This window comes from Diplotaxodon limnothrissa, linkage group LG11 (genome assembly GCF_057381915.1).
Source record: "Diplotaxodon limnothrissa isolate DT_005_m linkage group LG11, D_limnothrissa_male_GT1.1, whole genome shotgun sequence".
Classification (NCBI taxonomy): domain Eukaryota; kingdom Metazoa; phylum Chordata; class Actinopteri; order Cichliformes; family Cichlidae; genus Diplotaxodon; species Diplotaxodon limnothrissa.
Genome location: NC_140606.1, coordinates 33,934,501 through 33,958,273, shown reverse-complemented (window position 1 = coordinate 33,958,273; position 23,773 = coordinate 33,934,501). Strand labels below are relative to the sequence as shown.

The 23,773-nt window shown below is 38.2% G+C and overlaps 1 protein-coding gene across 2 annotated transcripts in view; it reads right to left on the bottom strand.

Moving 5' to 3' along the window:
- The window catches only part of crppa (CDP-L-ribitol pyrophosphorylase A), a 70,843-nt gene that overhangs the window by 36,965 nt on the left and 10,105 nt on the right, over window positions 1-23,773 (bottom strand). For both annotated transcript variants that reach the window (XM_085365875.1, XM_085365876.1), the window contains exons 4-8: window positions 16,129-16,233; window positions 14,987-15,032; window positions 12,923-13,020; window positions 3,732-3,809; window positions 3,542-3,634 (exon numbers count right to left, since the gene is read on the bottom strand). In XM_085365875.1, the coding sequence (XP_085222001.1) occupies window positions 3,542-3,634; window positions 3,732-3,809; window positions 12,923-13,020; window positions 14,987-15,032; window positions 16,129-16,233 (420 nt within the window). The remainder of the gene's footprint in view (window positions 1-3,541; window positions 3,635-3,731; window positions 3,810-12,922; window positions 13,021-14,986; window positions 15,033-16,128; window positions 16,234-23,773) is intronic.

The window sequence follows — 23,773 nt, the reverse complement described above, 5'->3', positions numbered from 1 at the left end:
TTAAACCCCACAGCTTCAAACCGAGTGTTTACACATCTGAATCTATGTGCTTCAATCTTTATTGAAAACTAACACAAGTAAGAACAGGGGCTTTAGCGGAGCAATTCTGCATGACATCTGGCTTGTTTTGTCACAGAAATCAGCCTCTGTGGGTTTATGTTGTTCTCATTACCTGGCATTGTTTTTGATGCTGGCTCTTTGTTTTAGATGAAGAGTTACATTTTCCAAATTAAAAAAAGTAAACAAGCCTTTCACAAACATTTAAATGTTTCCCAGAGCAGATTAAAGCAGTTTGTTCTTTTTTTCCCTCAGTGAGCTCTCAGGTTAGTGTAGCTCTGGTGGGATCAGCCACAGTTTGAAGGAAAGCGAGCCGTAAGAGAGGTCGTGCAGAGGTGCTTTCAAGGGAGGTGTAGAGTTTCCAAATAGCTACAGAGCTCCAGAAGGGACGTGAGGTGGACCACAGGTTAGATTTTTACAAGCAGAAAAAAAAAAGAAAAGGTTTTCAATGCTATGCAGTACATGTACCTCAATGAAACTTAATCTGTGCTGCACCAGTTGTGTGGGGAAATGACACTGAGACATTATATGCACAGACATACAGTAGTTTATATACTGTATGACTTTAAGGACATGTTATAGATTTATGAGCTTTTATTTATATATTAAAGAGACAAACTTGTAACCCTTTAGGTGGCTTCTCTAACAAACACACAACTGCAAATAACACACCTTTAGTCCTCAAATGGTATTAATAGCTCGTTTAAGAAAGAAAAAAAAGAGTACATACTGAATACACTACATATAAAAAAGAAAAAATGTTTGCTTAAAGAAACGTCAAACCTGTGTGCTTTGAATTACAAGTGAGTTGAACTGTATGTAGATATCCAAGAAAAGAGAGTGGCGATGTATAGAAGGCTTGAGTAGTATCAATTATAACAGTTTAAACTCCCAACGGTATGAATTTCAGTACTTGAAAAAACAGAACCCCCTAATGTTAATGTATCACAGTTGATGTATGCAGTTTTTGTGAGTTTGAGACTTTACATCATTGGTATCATTTCTTGGATGTAGCAAATATGATACAAATTAAAACATATATGAAAATTAATATTTAATTGGGTTTAAAAAAACTTGTTAAGATGCTACGTTTGAATGCTTCAGTTTAAAAAAAATGCTATTTTCTGTCAATTTCATGATTCAGGCTTTATTAAAATGGTGTGGAAAAACTGTATTGTGGCACTGGAGCAGTTTCCACTGGTCCGACAGGAAGCTGAGCTCAGTGAGCTGGGAAAAAGTGAGACTGCGAGTAGTTATTTGTAAAAGGAAAATGATTCAGTCCCATTTGGATCAATTTTGGATTGAATCATGATGATAACAGTAAGTCAACACAACACAAAGCTATGCTGCAATAGGCTCAGGCTCCTGTGGGTCTTAACATGTTGCACAGAGCATTTGTTCAGCACTCACCTCTTTCCATTCACTGCGTGTGTATATATAACACTAATCTACGCTGTTAACTTTTGTCTTCTCGTTCGAATAGTATGTTTTTTGTCCTCATCTCTCTATGCACTCTTCCCCCCCCCCCCCCCCTTTCTTTTTCCCTTTACCTCTCAATCCAGCCATAGTAGACAGCTGGCAGTGGTCCCCTCCTGTTAAAAAGAAACTGAACTAAGTATACCTAGAAGCCTTTTTATTGTACTAATGCACTGGTTATAACATTTGTATGATATAGCCTATAGCTTTCATTCTCTCCATCCATCTGTCCAATTTAGTAGCCTAACATGGATGTCACTGGACAAGTTCTGACAGTTTGTTGGTCTGGGGCTTTCAGGTATATATTATAACAATATGTCAAAATCTTCCAAGGAGTGGACGTCTCAGCATATTCTCCCCAAGGTCAGATCATACAATGTTCCGAGAAAATGCTATAAATCTCAAGAGCTACATTTCAGACACTAGAAACCTTGGTTTGCATGTTAAATTATAAAGTTCATGACAGAACAATTAGAAAAAAAGACAAGTACGAACAAGTATGCCTTTTTTGGAAGGGTTGCTAAGCCTCTTTTCTCAGAAAAGAACATGGTAGCACAACTAAGGTTTGCAAAGCTGCGTCGAAACAAAGCACAAGATTTCTGGAACAATGTCCTTTGGACAGACAAGACCAAAGTGGAGATGATGCACAAAGCCACATTTGGAGAAAAGTCAGCATATCAGCACAAACACGTCTTGGGGACCTTAAACTCTGTTTACCAAATTATTTAACAAACAAACGTGAGGCCATCTGTCCAAGCTAAGGTTTGGCATTCCAACAGTACAGTGATCCCAAGCACAACAGCAATCTACAACACAATGGCTGATTTCAGTCCATCACACTGAAGTCCAGACTTCATCCAGATTGAAATGCTGTGATAGGAACTTAAGAGAGCTGTGCATGAATTAATAAAAAAAAAAAAAGTGGGACAAATTCCTCCAAAATAATATGAGAGACTGATAAAGTCAGTCAGAAAATGATTACTTCTAGGTGTTGCTGTTAAAGTTGGTTCTAAAAGTTACTGAATCATGGTTGTTCCAAATGTCATTAGACCTTCTTCATGCCTCGCTGGCTTACAACATCTGAGGCAGCAGAGATGGGAGAAGGAAACTATTGTCTAGTTTCAGTGAAGCAAAAAATCATACAGGCAGCAGAATTGACTGTGTAAATAATGCTTGACATTGATAAAATAAAAATAACTTGTTAAACCAACTAGGATTTTTTTAAGTTATGCCCATTTATTTTATATGTCTATTGCAATAACTAAGCCAGTGTGCACACTTCTTATGGATACTTCCTGTGGATGCTTTCAAGGCAGGACTGTACATAACAGAATCAAGAGCAGGTTTTCCAGGTTCTGTTAACTAGATTCCTGAACTGTATTTTGTTTTTTAGGTACACAGTTTGTAGGAGTTAAAAAGTTGAGAATGGCAATGATGACTTAAAAAATGATGCGTTTTCCCCACATAACTGCATGCAAGAGCTGCTGTGCTGTCCCTGTAATTGCCAGCAATACATTCTTTGTCTTTTAATGGTTTACAAATCTGACAACAACAAGAATACACGAGGTCCCAGCAAGGAATGGAAACAGAGTTGTGGGGGACGTAGAGTAGATTTGTATGTGAAATCACAGTAAGGATGGCTGCATCTGTCAGTGAGTGCACCACTTGGGTCCTGACTGAAATATGTTAATAAGTTCATGCCCTGAAATTTGGCATGAACACTCGTGGGCTCTAGAGGATGATTGTTACTGACATTTTCCTTTAAAACCACCGAAGCCTTTGACTTGGGTGGTTTTAGTCAAATGTGTCAACAACATTTGGATGATTTTTCATTAAATTTTAGAGGCTTTAATTTCTCCTTGGGTTTTTCATTACATCTCAGTTTTTACACCCCCCATAACTTGTCTTCCAGTCCAGGAACCTAGAAAAATGCCACACTAAGATGATGGACATGGATTAGCACTCTAACTGTGAGATGTACGGTTATAGGATCTACATCTCAACTCACCCAAATAACAACCACCGGGTGGAGAAGAGCTCGATTTTCTGCCTCTAAAGCCACAAGTATCGCCTCCACTTCAGACAAGCATGAGTGACTGACCTAAAGACCAAAGACAAAAACAAAAAAATTCATGACTACTTACAGCGGCATATTTTACTTTCACAGAGAAGTTGTAGAAAATAGAATAAGAACTTACAGAAACTTGGATGAAGTTCCACTCCTTTAACAGACACCTGGCGTTGTCTCCCATTAGATCTGGGACGATGTCCAACTCCTGTGAATGAGAGATACCCTCATGTTAAATATTCAGCTGATGTATCTTGCTTGACTGATAAGATTTAAGGTAGGTCCACCAGTGCCAAGGTCCTAATGCATTTCATATAGAATGACTGATCGACTCCAACGCTCAAAGGTCAAGAGGCTTCTGGTTTTTGTTTCAGCCACTATTTCAGTCATCTGTTGCGAGAGTACATCCACCTGCTTTTCTGCCATGAATCATTCTATGATTACAGAAAAAGGTTATTAAAAAAAGGAAAAGATTTGTGCCTAAAGATCACATAACTGAGTGGCTTATTTCCATCAACTGCAGTCAGAAACTTATTAGAACAAATGAGACAGGGTAAAAAAGAAACTATTTCTGGGCTTCTTATACTTCTGAACTGGCAGAAAAATTCTGTCATACGCAAAAAACGGGAACAGCAATCATACGTAAGCCAACTTAAATTTCATTATGCTGCAAATTGAGTTGAAGCCGACATGCAGCCAAGAACTGTAAAAGCCTTTTTACTTAGAGAAATGAGACATTTACGTTCTGATCTTTTAATTTTGGCTCTGGCACACAAATAAAATGAGGCAACTGGATAGCCCACAATGTCCATTTTGAATTCATTTTTGTTGTTTTCCCTTAAAAATATAACCTGTTACTATAGTGTCAAACATTCAGGAAATAAACACAGAAATAAACATTCAAAATCTATGTTTGGCATTGAGATGTCACTGTTCTCCTCATTAAAGTAACTGAAAGTAAATGAGAATGTGAAATGGTTATGGGAACCATATGCTCAATGGTTAATTGTTCTTGAAAGATAACTGCCCCCAGCTTCAGGAGGAAATTCTTTTTGGTCCGACATGCCGATTTGCAGGGTTCTAAAAAAAAAATCTGACATGATCTAAAACAGGTTGGCCATGAAATCGCAGAGTAGACGTGTTTATTTTAGTTTAGGCCTAGAGAGCCAAGAAGCCACAGAACCCCAAACACCAAAAAGACCAGTTAAACAAACCAGAGACATACGGTTAATACGGAATTTAAAAGTGTTAAGAAACTATTCTCATTTTTATACAAATGTGTATATATATATACACACACACACACACACACACACACACACACAGTGGGGCAAAAAAGTATTTAGTCAGCCACCGATTGTGCAAGTTCCCCCACCTAAAATGATGACAGAGGTCAGTAATTTGCACCAGAGGTACACTTCAACTGTGAGAGACAGAATGTGAAAAAAAAATCCATGAATCCACATGGTAGGATTTGTAAAGAATTTATTTGTAAATCAGGGTGGAAAATAAGTATTTGGTCAATAACAAAAATACAACTCAATACTTTGTAACATAACCTTTGTTGGCAATAACAGAGGTCAAACGTTTACTATAGGTCTTTACCAGGTTTGCACACACAGTAGCTGGTATTTTGGCCCATTCCTCCATGCAGATCTTCTCGAGAGCAGTGATGTTTTGGGGCTGTCGCCGAGCAACACGGACTTTCAACTCCTGCCACAGATTTTCTATGGGGTTGAGGTCTGGAGACTGGCTAGGCCACTCCAGGACTTTCAAATGCTTCTTACGGAGCCACTCCTTTGTTGCCCGGGCGGTGTGTTTTGGATCATTGTCATGTTGGAAGACCCAGCCTCGTTTCATCTTCAAAGTTCCCACTGATGGAAGGAGGTTTTGGCTCAAAATCTCACGATACATGGCCCCATTCATTCTGTCCTTAACACGGATCAGTCGTCCTGTCCCCTTGGCAGAAAAACAGCCCCATAGCATGATGTTTCCACCCCCATGCTTCACAGTAGGTATGGTGTTCTTGGGATGCAACTCAGTATTCTTCTTCCTCCAAACACGACGAGTTGAGTTTATACCAAAAAGTTCTACTTTGGTTTCATCTGACCACATGACATTCTCCCAATCCTCTGCTGTATCATCCATGTGCTCTCTGGCAAACTTCAGACGGGCCTGGACATGCACTGGCTTCAGCAGCGGAACACGTCTGGCACTGCGGGATTTGATTCCCTGCCGTTGTAGTGTGTTACTGATGGTGACCTTTGTTACTTTGGTCCCAGCTCTCTGCAGGTCATTCACCAGGTCCCCCCGTGTGGTTCTGGGATCTTTGCTCACCGTTCTCATGATCATTTTGACCCCACGGGATGAGATCTTGCGTGGAGCCCCAGATCGAGGGAGATTATCAGTGGTCTTGTATGTCTTCCATTTTCTGATGATTGCTCCCACAGTTGATTTTTTCACACCAAGCTGCTTGCCTATTGTAGATTCACTCTTCCCAGTCTGGTGCAGGTCTACAATACTTTTCCTGGTGTCCTTCGAAAGCTCTTTGGTCTTGGCCATGGCGGAGTTTGGAGTCTGACTGTTTGAGGCTGTGGACAGGTGTCTTTTATACAGATGATGAGTTCAAACAGGTGCCATTCATACAGGTAACGAGTGGGGGACAGAAAAGCTTCTTACAGAAGACGTTACAGGTCTGTGAGAGCCAGAGATTTTCCTTGTTTGAGGTGACCAAATACTTATTTTCCACCCTGATTTACGAATAAATTCTTTACAAATCCTACCATGTGGATTCATGGATTTTTTTTTCACATTCTGTCTCTCACAGTTGAAGTGTACCTCTGGTGCAAATTACTGACCTCTGTCATCATTTTAAGTGGGGGAACTTGCACAATCGGTGGCTGACTAAATACTTTTTTGCCCCACTGTGTATGTATGTATATATATATATATATATATATATATATATATATATATATATATATATATATATATATATATATATATATATATAAACACATATATATATATATAAACACAACTAGCTGAGATGCACTGTGTATTCTGACACCTTTCTATCAGAACCAATTTCCGCAATTTGAGCTACAGTATCTAGTCTGTTGGATCAGACCACATGCTTCACTTCCGATATGCATCAGTGAGCCTTGGCTGCCCATGAGCCTGTCACTGGTTCACCACTATTCCTTTAAACAACAAGATGGTGACCACAGAATTGCTCAGTTCCAAGATTTAAAAGAGGAATCCAACTTTTATGAATAAAACAGACTCCATCTTGAATTAATACCTGAATTGGGTTTTTTTCTCTAAGGTACAAAAAGAACAAGGTACTCAGACTTACAATGTGAATTCTTTTACAAAGCTTTTACTTTGTAACATTATTGACTGGTTATTTTTACTGTCTTTATGATACTTATGTCCAATTCTTACATAATTTTTTGTGTAAGAATAATACATTATTTATTATTTGTCTCATATGTCCAAAGTGACTTGTATCGCATACTCTTATCATTTTCTTTTCTTAAACAAAGTTTATGTGCTTTAAGTCCAGATTCCAGCATGAAAGGTAATTATTATATCAGACACAGGTACTTACATATACATATACATATTTAAGCTTGTGTTTGCATCAAGATGAAACATTAACAACATCTGCAAGCTACAAATACTGCTGACAGTATGAATATGGTACGTTTATTAAAGCTACCAGACACTTTGGCCCTAAAATATATTCAAAGATCAATCATCTAGTCTAAAAAAAACAACTTGTTGGCAAATTGCAAGCAAAGCTTAGAACCCATTATTTAAAACTATCTGTGGCTGACAGCCAAAAAAAGCACATTTGCTGGCACACTGTCTGTCCAATCATACTACTTGTTTTCTGTCTAAATGACAAATTCTCTTGAGTTGAAAGTAATTATCAAAAACCTTCACTAAGCTGATATGGATCTGAGGATTCCCTTTGATGTGCACAGCATATTAAAATAACAACATGTGTCAAGATTAAACGATACCAGGGGGAAGAAAGAGGAGATAATTTGATTTGAAAAAAAAAAGTTTAATGTGTTTTTTCCTCCCATAAAACATCTACTTGTCTGTGTCAGTCTTTGTTTCGATTTTACTCCAATCAAATACTGAAAATGTGTTTTTAATAAAACAAGAAAGCAATTGTCGGATATTTAATGACACTGTTCAATGCAGAGTAATTTTCTTGGAAGAGGTTAAGGTTTTTATCACAATGTTAACTTTTTTCAGTGTATTTAGATGTGGTCACTTGAAGGAAACAAACACTGGATATACTAGACACAAAAATATTTGTTTCATATTTAGTAAAGTAGGTTAACCTCCTAGGACCTGGTGTCCACATATGTGGACATCACATTTTGGGTTGTCTAGACCAAAATACAAAATTTTGCTCTACAAGGGCCTGATATCCACTTACGAGGACGTTATACTACCACTGTTCTATCAAAATTTAAAACGAACATCCTCATATGTGGATCTAATTTTTCTCGGAAACAAAAATCAGGTAAAAAAAAAAAAAAAAAAAAAAAGTAATTCTTTGCTTTTACATTCATCAGGTCCCAATCAGCCCAAATAGCAAAGAGAAAAAAAAATGCATGCCATGAAAGAGTTTGGGTCTTAAGAGGTTAAACAAAGGCATGTGTGCGCTGCATATCATGTCAATGACAGTATTAAGTATTTATAATGACAAAACCGCTACATTGTTTGGCCAAAATAACCACACTAGTGTTCACCAATCCAATGTCACAAACGTGGGTAAATGTTAGTATGGAAAACAATATCTGGGAATTTAAGAGCAAGTGCTTCTATTAAGGTTTTAAACATATTCACACATTGGTGGTGGTACGGTATTTTTAGGAGTTAACATGAGAGAATCTTCTTTTATACATTTTTTTAGAAATTTAAAAAGGAATATTTCACTCCATAACTGAATGCACATAATTGTCCTGTGTCCCTCAATAAAACATATACATTGTATGCAGACTGTTTTGGTATGAGCTTCCCAGTTTTGCATCTGTAGAGATATCAATCCTTTTCCTGAATTTAATTTTGAAAAACTCAGCAACAATGTCTCTTTTCAGAGCTCGTGGCTCATAAAAATCTGAACATTGCAATGAGCAAGTTCATGGGAGAATTATTTTTCATACTACCTACAGCCACCACAGCTAGATAAGACTGTGGCTCAGGTGTGGGGTACACTGCAAGTGTTTACATTCTATCACACTGTCACAACCACAAGCTTCTCGTCATGGTTAGGTGCACGCTTCATTCTTCACTCTTTGGTTTCCACATGAGATTACTCACATCAAGGTTTACCACAAGGTACCACTGAGCTCCATTATATTTAAGAGATGCTCAGTTTTGGACATCTCTACAGCCAGTAAAACTGGGCAACTAACACTTAAAACAAATCTAGAAAGACAGATAGCACCACAGGCCAGTGGAAAATCAGTAAATGTGATTTTGAGGTGAACCGGCCCTTTAAACTGCATCAAATTGATCTCTTAGATAATATCCTGCTGAAAGAATCTCTAATCATATTTTTACTTGCACGGTCTTTGTCTCTTGTGCACACATGCTGCCAAATCATCCACCTGCACACACATATCCCACTTATCCCTGTATTAGATTCAGGCAATGGCACTGGGACAAAGCTAATTCTTCATCTTCCGCTTCTTCCACTTGCCTTTCATCTCCCCCATTTTTCTTCCTCCCTCACATACTCCCTGAAAAGGATGTATCTGGTTCCGAACACGTGTTCCGGAAAAAAACACAGCCTCACCGGCCACCTAAGTACAGACTGGAATAGGTCTAATCAGCCGATCCAAGGAGGAGAAAACATGACCCCAAATCCATCTCTGGGGCCCATTCCAGCACCAGACAGCAAGATCCGCTCGTTCTGACACCAGCTAAGGAGGGACTTGGAGCAAGTTTAAAGGAGGATGAACAGTTTGGATCACTGACAAATATGGAATCATGACTTGCAGCTTGCTGTGCCACTGCACTCCATTGTCTGCAGTAATGCCCAGCGAATATCTATACCACATCAAAAAATACAGGAAAAACATTACTAAACATGTATAGATGTGTAATAACTGATGGATGTGAAATTTCAGTGTATAATAAACACTATGAAAATACATTTGATGTAAATACGCACGATTCATAGTGTAAGAGAACTGATGAGTCAACTCTTCTTCTTCAACTGCTTAAAGCACGCATGGATTATTTTATCCTAAAAAACTACTATTTTTTTCATTCCCAGCTGCTGCAACTCAAACAATGTTAGAGCCATAATTATTTGCTTATGTGGCAGAGATGGAAATCATCTCAAACCCTGCGATGTAATACCAATACAGTACTTCACTCATGATACAGTATAATTGGGATTTTTAACATTCTGTGATATTCGAGTATTGAAAAAACATATATTTCTACTTGTCAATATCCGTTTTATCCAATAAGATACATTTATTTCACTTCAGTTATTTTTTTGCTACAAAATGATATTGTGAACCATATCAGTCTGATATCAGTGTGTGTCTGAAAGGGGTAAAGCTGGCAATTACCTGTAGCCTGTTTATGATAATATTGCAATTAATTGTGATACATTTTTGAAAGTCACAAATTTGTTGTAGTCTAGTCCAATCATCTTTCTCCTGGCCTTCTTCAGTTCAATCAGCGTTCACACTGTGTACTTAAAATCTCACTGCGCGTCTGCCATTTTTTTGCCCTCAGCACCCGTTTTGCTCTATAGTTATGTAACTAGAATACCATATTATATTTTACAAGTATTCATACTTTTTAAAATTATACGTTTTTTTCCATCTTTCTCTTGCTTTAAACAAAATATATTTTATACTAAATTCTTTGTAGATTTGGAATCATAGTGTATTTTGGTTTCATGTAATTGAATGTTGTAAATTTGTTTGTGTATTGGGAATGTAAAAGCCACAAGAGACAAGGGTTGAAAATTAGCAGCAGCTCTAAACTGTGCAGAAACTAATGACCGCAGATCAGTTTCATGCTCAAAACTGGAATATGTGAAAGTGCATTGCCTCTTTTAAATAAATAAATGAATTGAAACCTACTTTGCTGCATCAATTTTTCCCGCAACACTATTTTGTGCTATATTAACAAAAAAGACAAGGTATGGTACGCAGACAATGTAGACTATTTTTAAATTGAGTTAATTAACTCTTGCTTGCTAAGAAGACATTTACATTTCTAATTTATTAGGCAACAATGATTTGTTTTCAAATCAACAGTCGTCCATTGCAATTGTTAATTTAAGGTGTTTGTTGGGATCAAATAAGTCAGCTATTTAACTGACCACTTTGTTAGATATATCTGTTCAATTGTTTGTTCAATTGTTCAATTTTATTGGGTGACATATCTAGTCATCCAATAAAATGGAAGCCAGTCGGTGTAGTTAGTTCAATAAAACATGTGGACATGGTCAAATCGGCCCACCAAAGTTCAAATTGAGCTTGAGTCTGGCATAGTTGATGGTATCAGAGCGGCTGCCCTGAGTATCTGAGGAACAGTTGATCTACTGAGATTTTCCTACAGATCCATCTCTGGAGAAAATGGTCAGAAAAAGCCACTTCTCTGGATAAAAATACAATATTGAGGCCAGAAGTCAGAGGAGAATGACCAGACTACTTCAAGCTAATGGGAAGGCAACAGTAACTCAAATAACCACTCATTACAACCGAGGCATCCAAAATATCATTTGTGAAGCAATTGGATTAAAGCAGCAGAAGACCACACCAGGTGGGACTTCTGTCAGCTAAGAGCAGAAAACTTCTAATAATTGAAGAATGGAAAAACTCTGCTTGTTCTGATGAGTCTTGATTTCTAGTGGTAGGGTCAGAATTTGATGTAAACAGCATGAAAGCATGGATCTATCCTCAATTGGATCAACAGCTCAGGCATAGGGATATTTTCTAAGTACAATTTGTGTCCCTTAGTTCCACCTGAGCACTGCTTAAATGACACAGCTGAGCATCGTCGCTGTCCGTGTCCATCCCTTTATGACCAAGGTGTACCCATCTCCTGATGGTTGCTTCCAGCAGAATAATGGACAAAGCTCAAAAAGTCTCCAACTGGTTTCTTGAACATGACAATAAGTTCTCTGTACTCAAATGGTCTCCACAGTCACCAGATCTCACTGGTGGAGAAGCAGTTTCTCATTAGTAATGTGAAGCTGACAAATAATTTGCATTACTGTCAGACCTGCCGACAGACCAATAACAGTCATCAGTGGCTATATGCAGACAACACATCCCGATAATTAATAATAAATAGGTTACTGTTTATAGGCAAGAAAAAGCAGCGAATAACCGACGATACAGTTCGAAATATTTGGCTTTTTTAACAGTTAGGTAAGGCTAATCAACTTTTTACTTTTTATCCCTGAATATCACTGCTGGCGAAGACAAGCAATAAGTTGAGTTCACCGTCAAAGTCTTCAAAAATTCATCTGAACTCATTGAATTGTTTTGTACAATAAACAAACTAAAATTGTTTTATGCTCATTTGCAAACTATGCCTATTAGTACAACAATGTTTAAAATGTTTAAAATGGTTGACTGTAGGTTTATTACAGTTGTTTCCTACTGGATATCCCTCTAACTGGATACTAAGAACAGTTTATTTTGATTAAAAGTAATTTGCCACATTTGTTTATTTGCCTTCTTTTCAAAATCCAGGTTGTTTGAGTTACCTGTTACGTGGCTTCCTCTAAGGAAACCCAACGGTTGTTGAGGTAAGAGGAGAGTAATTCATATTTGGAGCCTCTATGTGGTCTGTGCTGTCAGATGTCCCAGATTGTCACTCTTTTCTGTTTTGCACATGGACACTTTACTCATTGTCTATCAGGAACAATTTTACAAACTAAATAAAGGATGTTTGCTATATGGACTGAAGGCAACGTGGGAATTTGATGTGCCCACAAAGTGACTACAAGTTAAGGAGAAGGGGCATCTGCTCTCCTGCGTGCAGAGTCAGAGGAGGAGGCTGGGGCTGTGGGGAGGAAAGTTGCAGGGTGTGGAAGTCCCAGACAGGCTCCATTAGAGGTGTGACCACAAATGGCAAGTTTCACCACTGGGCCACCCAAGTGGAGCTCGCATAGAGTTTATGGGGAGATTTGAGGTATATGACAGGAGACGGATACGGGTGAGATAGAGGAAAACATAATGGTAAACTGGTGAGGCTCTACAGTTTTGTTGTCATCACAAACAACACTTGAATTAGCTGTTACTGCCCCGTACGTACCATATCCAGAGCTCCAACAGCCTTCCGAAGAGCATCTGCCAGGTTCACAGCTTCTGCCAATCCACCTGTGATAACGCATGCTGATCGTGATAAAGTCTCTGAAAGAGAAGACGTGTGATTTTAAAAACTCCTCCACATAAACAAAAAATGGCAAAACTCTGAACGACAAATAAATCAATCTTGGCACATTACAAGAGGTGCACTTGAAAAATTAACATGACTGCACCACAACCTGGCTTGCCTGGAAAACAATTAGAATTTGAGATTGAATATAAATTATCAAAACAGCATTGACTTAATAGTAGCTACAAAAAAAACAATCGGTACAGTTATCAGTGATGTGTAGTAAAATATACATCACTGATCATTTTTTCTCGAGAGTTATTTCTGTAAATTTACATCTTTGTTGTCAGTTTGTGTGGGAAAACGTAGCTTATAGACACCCAGACCCTCAGCTACCCTCCATCACCCACTGGACATGGATAAGCAGCAGTTACAAATAGGCGGCAGTCAGAGAGAGACTCGCCCCCAGCTTTTGGCCATTCCTGTGGGGAAATGTGGACTGACAAGCAAATCGACAGCTTTAGGTTTCACAATCAAACAAGTCTTCACTACAACAAACCAAGCCCTCACTTTTGCAGATATTGCACCAATTTCTCATCTCCTTCCCTCATTTGTAAAGAAAAGCAGAAGATACCTGAAATCCTCTACTTGAGTTGTCTGAATCAAACTGCACTAAAATAAGGTAGGATCCATACACTTTGCCATAGTTTCAAAACAAGAAAATAAACTTACTCAAAGTCAAAGTTCTTTCCTCAGTATGAAAATGAAAGATACACTTGCAAACTTGTTCTACTTTAAAAGCTTATCGGGAGAGGCGAGCACCAAATGTAATACATAGCTAATTATGACATTACACGCTGACACAATACTGCGCTTCTTCAGGTGACACTTTATGTTTGGTAGTAATATGCAGTGCTCCCTTATTCGCAAGGGTCTGCCAGCCCGGGGCAAACAACATATTACTTATATTGCACGCTCAAAATGCTAAAAATAGCTATAAAAATAGCACTGTAGACAAAGCCTGATTCCTACTTTTCATAGTTATGACAATTAATTTATAGAAAAAAGTATTTGTGAAGTTTTATTATTTTTCCTGAATTCATTAAAGTTAAAGCTAACAAATACTGAACAGCAGCAAGTCCAACATGACTACCTCAATTTGACTTTTATCTTAATTTTAGTGATGGCAAACAGCGTCACCTACTGTGTTGTGGGCCCTTTGAGGATTCAAAGGAGGACTACAAATCAAAATTAAAAGTCCATAGATAGAAATAACACAATTTCACTGTGACATTCATTCCATTGCACACTACTGCTGCAGCAAAAAAAAAGTAAGACTAAATATATTGTTGTTATTTGAAAGCCTTCTGTAGAGTAGCCATAAATGTTCAAACAAACACACACACACTCTGTGGTGGCTCTATGCAATCACACAGAAATGCAAACACAAATTGAAGCTCTCGTCAGTTTCTTGTACTGACAGATATGAGAACTTTTTTCCACGTCCTTTCTAAAAATCAAACAATGAATTCATTCACTTCAGAGGCTCTGAGAATAATCACTTATGTCATCATCAAACAGGTACTTGTTGGTCCAGGTGCTGGCGGGGTGAAATATAGTGCTGTGTTTATTTCCATTTCTCTGATTATGATAGTCTCCCTTGTCCTGACTTGCTTTCTATAGTACTCACTGACTGTGTAAATCCACAGTGTTCATCCCAGGCTAAACAATACTACAAAGAATTTCTTCCTTTGAAAACAATAGCCTATTTTAATTCAATGTCACCTATTCACAACTCCAGACCACACAAAAAGAATGTAGACACTCCTACACTGCTTATTTCTGACCATTTAACCTGTGTGAGAAGACCTAGTGGAATCAACCATTCATGTCTACCTGTCAGCATACACATTTTATATAAGTAAGAGGATGAAAAACTATTGTACTTTGTACTGTACATACAGGAAGTTCTATGAAAGCATATCCACAAAAGAAACTCACCTTTGATAATGGACTCTGCGGCAGCCAAATCCCGTTTGTAGGTCACCTGGAGGACAAAATAACTTGGGTTTATCCAGTCAGTTTACCCAAATGAGAGAAAGGAACGTTTTATTTATGGAGATCTGTGCACATTGTTTCAGTTTTATGTGCAGAGATTTTCAGATATCTGCTCCCAGAAACTCGCTGGAATCTTATCTGTGAGCTACACTGACAATTGAGCTGATTATGTTGCTTTTTAAAGGTTTTCTCAGATTATTAGAAATATTCTCTGAGTAAAATTAATGTGTTCATCAAATACAAAACAAGCCATACATGTGTTTTTCCAAAAACAACAACAACCCGTTTAGCTTCAATCAATGATTTGGACCTCAGATTTGGACTTTCCTCCAGTTTTTATGTCATGATGCACTTTCACATCTCTAAAGATTATTCAAATGAGACAATATGATAGTAACTCTGTAACTTCCAGTGGAATAAGCAGCATTTTAAGTATTTAGAAAATTTATTTGACTGAAGAAGATAGCACTTCTGTTAGTTTGCCATAGAATATGTTCCTACTTTGAAAGTAAAACTGAGGTGCTCAAACAACACCACAAATGTATCCCTTGTGCAAAAACAATATCATCTGAGACTACACTCTGTTTTGTAATGCATTATCTCACAGTTTCATAACACATGTACGATTCTTGATTTAGTTTTTGACTCCATAAATATTCAAACTACCTGCTAAAAAAAGGGTTAGCGATCCATCGTAACTCTGACTCAGTGGGTCACTGTTGTGCTGCTTTGAGCACCGCAAAGTAAATTCAACCTGTTATAATGGAGCAGAGCCTTCAGCATGTAAAACCAAATTGCCTTCATATCAAGTTAACATTACGTCTAACTAAAAAAACACACGTCAAGAATGGATCACACAGAAAACTGAGAAGAAAACGTTAATACAGTAGTTAGCCTAATTTCTATATGCTTATCCTGGATGTCACAGTCAATTTATGTGTGTTTCCTTTTTTGCCAGCACCCACAAACTTTCAATTCATGATTTATCTTTACTCATTTGATAAATCAGTGGCATGCAGTTGTGCTAGCCAAAATGTCACAAAATCCTCGATCCCAAACCCAAAGCAGGCCCCTGGCGAGCTCACCTTCCACAGTGTTGGCGGACCCTCAATGAGCTTGGCATTGGTGCCACAGTACTGCAGAGCCAGATGGAGACACTCTGTGCCAAACTCGAAGTCTGACTCACTGCACTGCAGAGGGGACACAAGAGAGAGCAGATGCTGTGGACGGTCGCTGACACCAGTGTATTTCCATCAAACTCAGCGGAATGAAGGTACCACCACAGTGTATGCTCTGCTTCACATAAAATATGTTCTTACTAACAGATTTTTACAAAAGTTTGAAAATGTTCTGTTTTGTAATCCTCCTTTTACCACAATCTGAGTTGAGTAACAGGACGATTACTCATATTTAAAGAGCCAGTAAAGGACAAGCAGAAACCTCAGGGTTGAAAAATGAATCCAACACATAAATGTCAAAAACTGCAATTCCTCCAGCTGGACACTTGAGGCTGCCTGACTTAGTTCCCATAAACTACCAGGTTAAAATGCCCAACTTTAGAGCAGAAATAAGCAGGTTTACAGGTAGGTATGGGTAGTTTCCTACTTCATAACATTTCATTAAGAATATTTCAGTGAGTAAATTATAACTCACCAGTCTGAATGTTGTTGTTAAGGTCTCTATTTTTGTTAGATAAGGGTGTGGACCACTTTGATTAACAGTCGTACCCACAACTCTCAGCCTGTGTTTGTGGTGCTGGGGCCTTTGGAAGCTTTCTTAATTGAATTAATATAGTGCGCTTTGAAGTAGAGAGCATCCAAATAGTATGTGCTCGAATCTTGCACCAATTAGCAGGTACTGCCAGCAGCAAAATATGGTCATCTCTACCTTAAAAAAAAAAAACCCACGGCATTGTTAAAACACACACTTATCCAGTCCTTTGATGAAGTCATCATGGCTACATCCATCTTTTAGACATAATCTATAGTAGAGGGGCTAAAAATATTAGATTCATGCCTTTGTTGTGAAATCTCAGACAGTGACTGCCAAAACCGTTTTCACCATGCCAGCTAATATCAGAATTATACCAGACAAGAGCCATTTTCAAGCAGTCTTTGTGAAAAGCAGCCCATGCAGAAAGCAAACAGCATTACTTTTCTTCATTGATCCAATCTTCAACACCTACAGTAAAACAAATGTTGCCTAAATCAAAACAAAAAGCTTGAAGAGCAACCACTGAGTGGCTTAATCAATCACTTGTTGTATTGTTTGGAGTTTTAAATCATATGTGCTGCCAGAGAGAAATATCTTGTCTTGGGACATCAAAAACACATCCAAACTGTTTATCCTCTGAGGAACGTGAAGAATTAATTAACTCAGTAAATTTCACATCAGCCAGAAAATTTGATTTTTGGCTTCTACTATTGTTCCCAGTATTTGTGGACATGTGGTCATTATACCTTGAGATGCTTGTCCATGGCCTATGGGGAACCTAAACTTGATTATACCAATTACCAAAATCATAATAAACAACCCCCTGGAGACATTTCATTTCCAACCCAAATTTCCTAGAGATTTTACATGTAGTTGTTGAGAAAGTTCATTGTGCACCAAATTCTTAAACTAGCGAACTAAATGATGACTTCTACGATTTCTACGCTAAGCAGAAGCACCAAATGTGAAACAGTTCTTATAGATACTTCTTGCGTTGACTCTTTTTATTGGTTTGAAAGATTTTAGTTAACTTAGTGCACCTGTGTTTAAGAATTATCTTACATTTTTATTACTAAAAGACTTCAGGTACAATCTAATTTATTATGTACTGCTGGTATGATGTGCAAATTGCTAAATAAGGTACTTCTTTCCTCTGGGCGCTCCTCAGATAAGTTGGCTTTGTGCAACACAGGTTAGACGTTCAGCTGAAAAGATTTCCATATCTGGAGCCTTTTATTTCACTCTCCATACTGTGACAATGTTTACACAGTAAAGGTTTCATAAAACAAAGCTGCCGTCACCACATTTTTCAACGGATGCTTCACAGGACGTTGTTTTCTTTGGCTAATGCGCTCTTGGAATTGTAACCCTCTTATCTTTCTGAAATAAGATTTAAAATGTGCAACACTGGTTTCATCAGGTTCATAAGACATTTTCCCACATTGTTGTGGGAGATGTGAAATGTTTTATTTGCTGCTGAAGATGTGGTGTACAGAGGTTCTAGAGGAGCTTTTTTTGGTTATTTTGTCGAGGTTAAAAGGTTAGCAGGCTCTGAGGTTTTCGCCTGAAAGAAATTCCTATAACAATAAATAAATTGTTAAAGGAATGACCAAAATTGTACGTCTCACAACTGTATCTTTTTTACACTGCAGTGTAAGGACTTCAAAGACTGGTGGATCTTAAAAGTAACCTAGTGAATCGGGTTTTTTGGTTTGAGTTTTATAGTTTAGGGATTTTTTGTTTGCAATTCAACTTAGCTTCCAGAGAGATTATCCCTCTTTCAGTTTAGTTTTCATTGTTTTGAAAGACTTTAGCTTTAGTTTTACTCTTATATGTTACAGCGTGAGTTTTAGTTTAGGTTGGAGTATACGCTACATGGAAAAAAGCATTGGCCATCTACACATTACGCCTACAGAAGCTGCTTGACAATGGAAACCCATGCCTTGAAGGTCCCTGCACACAGTTTTATGCTGATGTTAATACCAGTGTAGGATAGGATCTCTGCAATTACAGTGTTACCAAAGTCTTTTATTCCCTGTATGCTTCAGCACTCAGTCACTCTGTAACTCTATGTGGTCTGTAGAGCTGGGCGATATGAGATTTTTTCATATCACGATATGTTTTTTTCATTTCAGGCGATAACGATATCTATCACGATATAAGCCAAATAACTATATTTGTAAGATTTAAATGTGCCGTTGCTCACAAGTAAAATGTGAAATAATCAGCAGCTTGTTTTTAAATATTTATTTCCCATAATAAGTTCAACAGGGTAGATGTACTTAAGGAACATGAGACTTTTTCAGATAAATAAAGGCAAATATTGCAAACTACACAAAAGGCAGCCGCTAAAGTGTTTAAGTTTCAAAATAGAACAAACGAAACAGACTAAATTGTCAATTCCACTTAGAAACAAAATATTAATTCTAAAAATAAATCTTAGTTTGTTTTACAGAAGAACAGACAAAACTGACTAACTTTTGTCAATATCAAGTAAACTGAGAACTAAAAGGAAATTCTCAATCTCTCCTTGTTGTATAGCTGAGCTTTTCAAACAGTTGTAACAGTTACTTTAGTCTGACAAAAGCCGAATGATGAATTAGCGCTTTCAGTCAGAGACTGAGGCTACGTCCACACGTACACGGGTATTTTTGAAAACGGAGATTTTCCGTTTTCGTTTTAAAAAATAATCCCGTCCACACATAAAGGGAGAAATGAAAGAAAACGCTGCTATGAACATGCCAAAGCAGCAGGTGGCGCTAGATTCCTAACTGTGCAGAAATGTTGGCCAATCAGAAGTCTAGAAGCCTCGGTGGGAAAAAGTAAACAAAGCTGGGGCATAGAAGCAGAACCGAGTCGTATGTGTGGAGGGACAGTAACTGTGTGTATATGTAAGCATTTAAACACTGCAGAGAGTAGAATTAACAGTATTGTAGAAATTCATTTCACCGAAACAATAACGTGGCGCACAGTGTGACGCATGCACCAGTTTATTGTATTTCCAGACTTGCTTTCGGCACAATTTACAGTGCACGCTACTCTGTTTTTTGTCAGACTTGAAATAGCCGAAATACCTTCACACTACGGAACTTCTATGGCTCTTCCGTTCGACAATCTCTCCGGCGTTGGAACCATCGTCTGTTTTCTCTTCGGTCACGCTCGGTTGATTTTTCTAGTCGGCACACTCATTTCCTCCATTATGCGCTGGCTCCATTACCCGCTGGCTGCTTCCCAAACAAACACACGTGCGGCTTGGCACTTGTGCTGTACGTAACAAGTCACGCGACGTGACGCTGCGGCTGTGATTGGTTCGGCTCTGCGCTACTGAATTTGGATCGGCTGACCTTTTTTTTTTTTTTAAGAGGACAAGAGCGGCGAGGTCTATCGCGATAGCTTAATTTCTCTATCGAGTAAAAGTTATATCGCGATACATATCGTTATCGTTCTATCGCCCAGCTCTAGTGGTCTGTCACTTCACTTACACAATATATTACAGTACCACACCCAGATTTCATGAACTCTGTAGACCAGTGGTTCCCAAACTTTTTTTGCTAGGCCCCCCTTGGTTTTACAATAAAAATGTTCGCGCCCCCTCACCTTTCAAACTCCATTGTGGTTTATTTCACACCTCAACCATTTAGTAAACAATTAAGCAGATACAAGTAAACTGCAATAAATTAGAGGTAGTAATAAAATACATTACTAACTCTTACAATACGTCCACACCTACATGGGTATTTTTAAAAACGCAGCTGTTTGGGTCTTTCGTCCACACATAAACGGCGTTTCGAATCACTGAAAACTGAGATTTTTTAAAACTCATTTTTTGCGTTTACGTGTGGACGAGGAATACAGAGTTCATCACGCAACGTCAAAGGTATGTGCCTCTTTTCACGTCACGCTGTGCGCCACGTTATTGTTTACATGAGATGAATTGCAGAATGGCAGATAGAGACAAAATACTGTTAATCTGACTATCTGCAGGTTTTATATACACATGCAGTTACTGTTCCTCCAGACTGCATGGCTAGGTCACTGAATGTATACACCTGCAGCAATGGGACTGAAAAGACCTGAATTCAGAGATTAATAGGTGCTGTAATTTTGTCCATGTAGTGTAGTTTTCAGCGGCACAATTTAAGTGTCTGAAAACATGGATTACATTAAAAATGACTGACTCACAGTAATGTAAAGGTCACAGTTGCAATAAAGATAATCACTAAAGCCTCCTCAGGATGGTTTTCTTGTTTTGACTAAATTGACCGAGACTAAAACTCAAGTCATTGTCTATACATACATTTAATTTTAATTAGCTATCTTAAGAACACAGTACTGTTTTACTTAGTTTTTATTATTTCAGTTTAAAAAATAAAAAGTTTAGCTTTAATTAGGCAAAAAAGACCTTGGGTTATAGCAAAGAGTTGCTTAAGAACACATCCAGCAGATACGAACCAACATTAAACAGCACTGAATAACAATATCAACTCCAAGGAAAATACTTCCATATTTAGCTGCTAAATTCTTCACTAACTGTGTCTGCTTGCTGTTTGGGTCAAAGCAGGTAAAGTGCAATGGGTTTATATGAGATTTTTTGCTGTCTGTTGCTGGAAACTATGCTGATTAGAGCAATTAGACTAATGTTCTAGTGTTTTTATGTCCTTGTTACTCTGTGTCATTTCCCTCCCTAAACTCATTAGAGTTAATTTTACCAATGAATATTTTATTTGTGCTTTGCTGGCTCCGTTTCTGAAGATCACATGCAAGTTTGGATTGAGGCGATGAGGTTTTCTCTACTACAAAGACAAATTCAGGCTACCTGAGATTATAGCAGGGTAATATTTTATCAAGCTATAAAAGAGAGGGGAGTCTTTTATATCTGGGACCATGGAACTGCAGAGAGAAATTACAGCAGAAATATGCTCTTGGTTTTGTGGTAATTTAACCTTTAGCATTTTCTCCTGGTACAAAGGCTCTTGCTGGGGACTGGATAAAGTGTCCTCCCTTTTGTCTTTTCAGCCCTGAGTTCTTCTGCTTTCAATAGATGTCACGCTACAAATGAGCAGCTCTAGAGATTTTTCATGTGCATGTCCTAGAGTCTTAACCTGACAGATACCTTACACTTTCCCTTCTTTTGAAAAGTTTGAAAAGGAGGCGAGGGGGACGCAATCTTACTTGACCTCCTTCTCCAGTGTGCCTTGAAAATACTGCAGAAAAGTGAGCTCATTTTCTGAGAAGGCCAAAGCCAACAGGCCTCTCAGAGCAATCTGAAGATCCATGTGTGCCAGGAGTAAAAATAACTGCAGACACACGGCGCTCCAATTTAAGGCATACTTAACGTCTTAGCTCAAAGTTTGCCGTGCCCTTGAAAAAAGTGGCTATCGGAAGAACCATCTAATGAAGTAAAGGTTGAAATAGCAAACTGGAAGCGTCTGAAAAATAAATAAGGTCAACTTCATCGACTTAAGTTTCACATTTCGTTGGCCCACTACGTTTTAGCAATAAACTTCTGCTTTCAGAGAACAATTAACGCATTTACAGTTTACGTCAGCGTATAATTCTTTCCATTTTTCAGGTACACATAGTAAAACACCCTATACATGCGAGAACATTAATCTGAATCCACCTAGATGTTCCGTGTAATTTCAGTCCTATGTTACCATTTTTCCAACTTAGCCTTTGTTCACTTTTGTTCCACAAACTAATCTTCTGCACTGTGGCAGAATATAATCGTGTGTGATTTCTTTCCTAGATGCAGATGAGGCCAAGAGAAAGTGATAGCACCCATGCCACAAGCTCTTCAAAGTGAAACCCTGCAGGTTCTGGCATATCAGCTGAACCATGAAGGACTATAAGGGTCCGTTATGATGTATGGGAATCATAAAGCCCTTTGTCATCCAACTCATGTAAGCTTTAGTGCATAAATCTCAATATGTCATTTTAGAAGATTTCCCAGATGGTTTTTAGTAATTATTTGACACCACAAATAAGTCACACATGCCTGCAGGACTTAACCATCTATCCTGTGATATGTCTATACAAAATTTATACAAAAATGTACTTTTACTTTTTTCATCTCAGGCAACAAGCTCCGACTGCGAGCATAGAAGGACCACTACTTTCTATTTACATGCAGCAGCAAATCAAAAGGAAGTTTCTTAAAAGATAGGGGAATCCACTGGAAAATCAATGAGGTTGGGCTAAGGAAATTTCTATTGTTATTTATAAAGTTGCGACAATTCTGTGGCATCAAGTAATATTTTCTCTGGTTGAAAATACCATTGTACTAACAGCTAAAATTAATCTTTAGCAAAACAGTCTAAGGACCTTGGAAAGAAAAGTGTCTAGACTTCTTCAGATTTCTTGAAGACGTTTCATCTCTCATCCAAGAAGCTTCTTCAGCTCTAAGAGCAATTGGTAAAGAGTCCCAGATTTTAAGCCCTATGGGAGTGTCCCCCGAGAGGGTCATGGACCCCCTATTGATCCTCTACCACACACAAGCCAAGGTCTGAAGATCACAATCAACCAGGGTTTCAAGTGAACCCATTGTGAAGTCTAGCCCCACCCTATCATGTGATTTCCTGAGGTCAACAGGCCCAGGATGTGAGTGGACATTAAGGGGTCTGAGCAGGGATCTCAAAACTGGATTATAGATGGCAGACAGTTGGTGCCGTAAACCACCGCCTCTGTTCAAAGATGGCCGTTCACAGTGGACATAGATGGCTTCTTTCACTCGTCTTTCAAACCATATTTCTTCTCTGTCCAAAATGTGAACGTTGTGTATGAAGTACAAGGTGGAAAAACAAAGACCAAAACTGGAAGAGATAAACTGTGGTTAAACATCAATATTTAAACTGATGTGTACCCTCAGTCACCTTTGAAAGTGGGGTGAGGAGCCAGCCTTCACAGAAAAGAGCCAAATATGGTGAAAAAGGCACACAGTTACAGACGCTCTGTCCTGAAAGGAATTACAAAACAAACTACAAGAAAAAGAAAAGCTCAAATCCAGCTTGTTTTTCC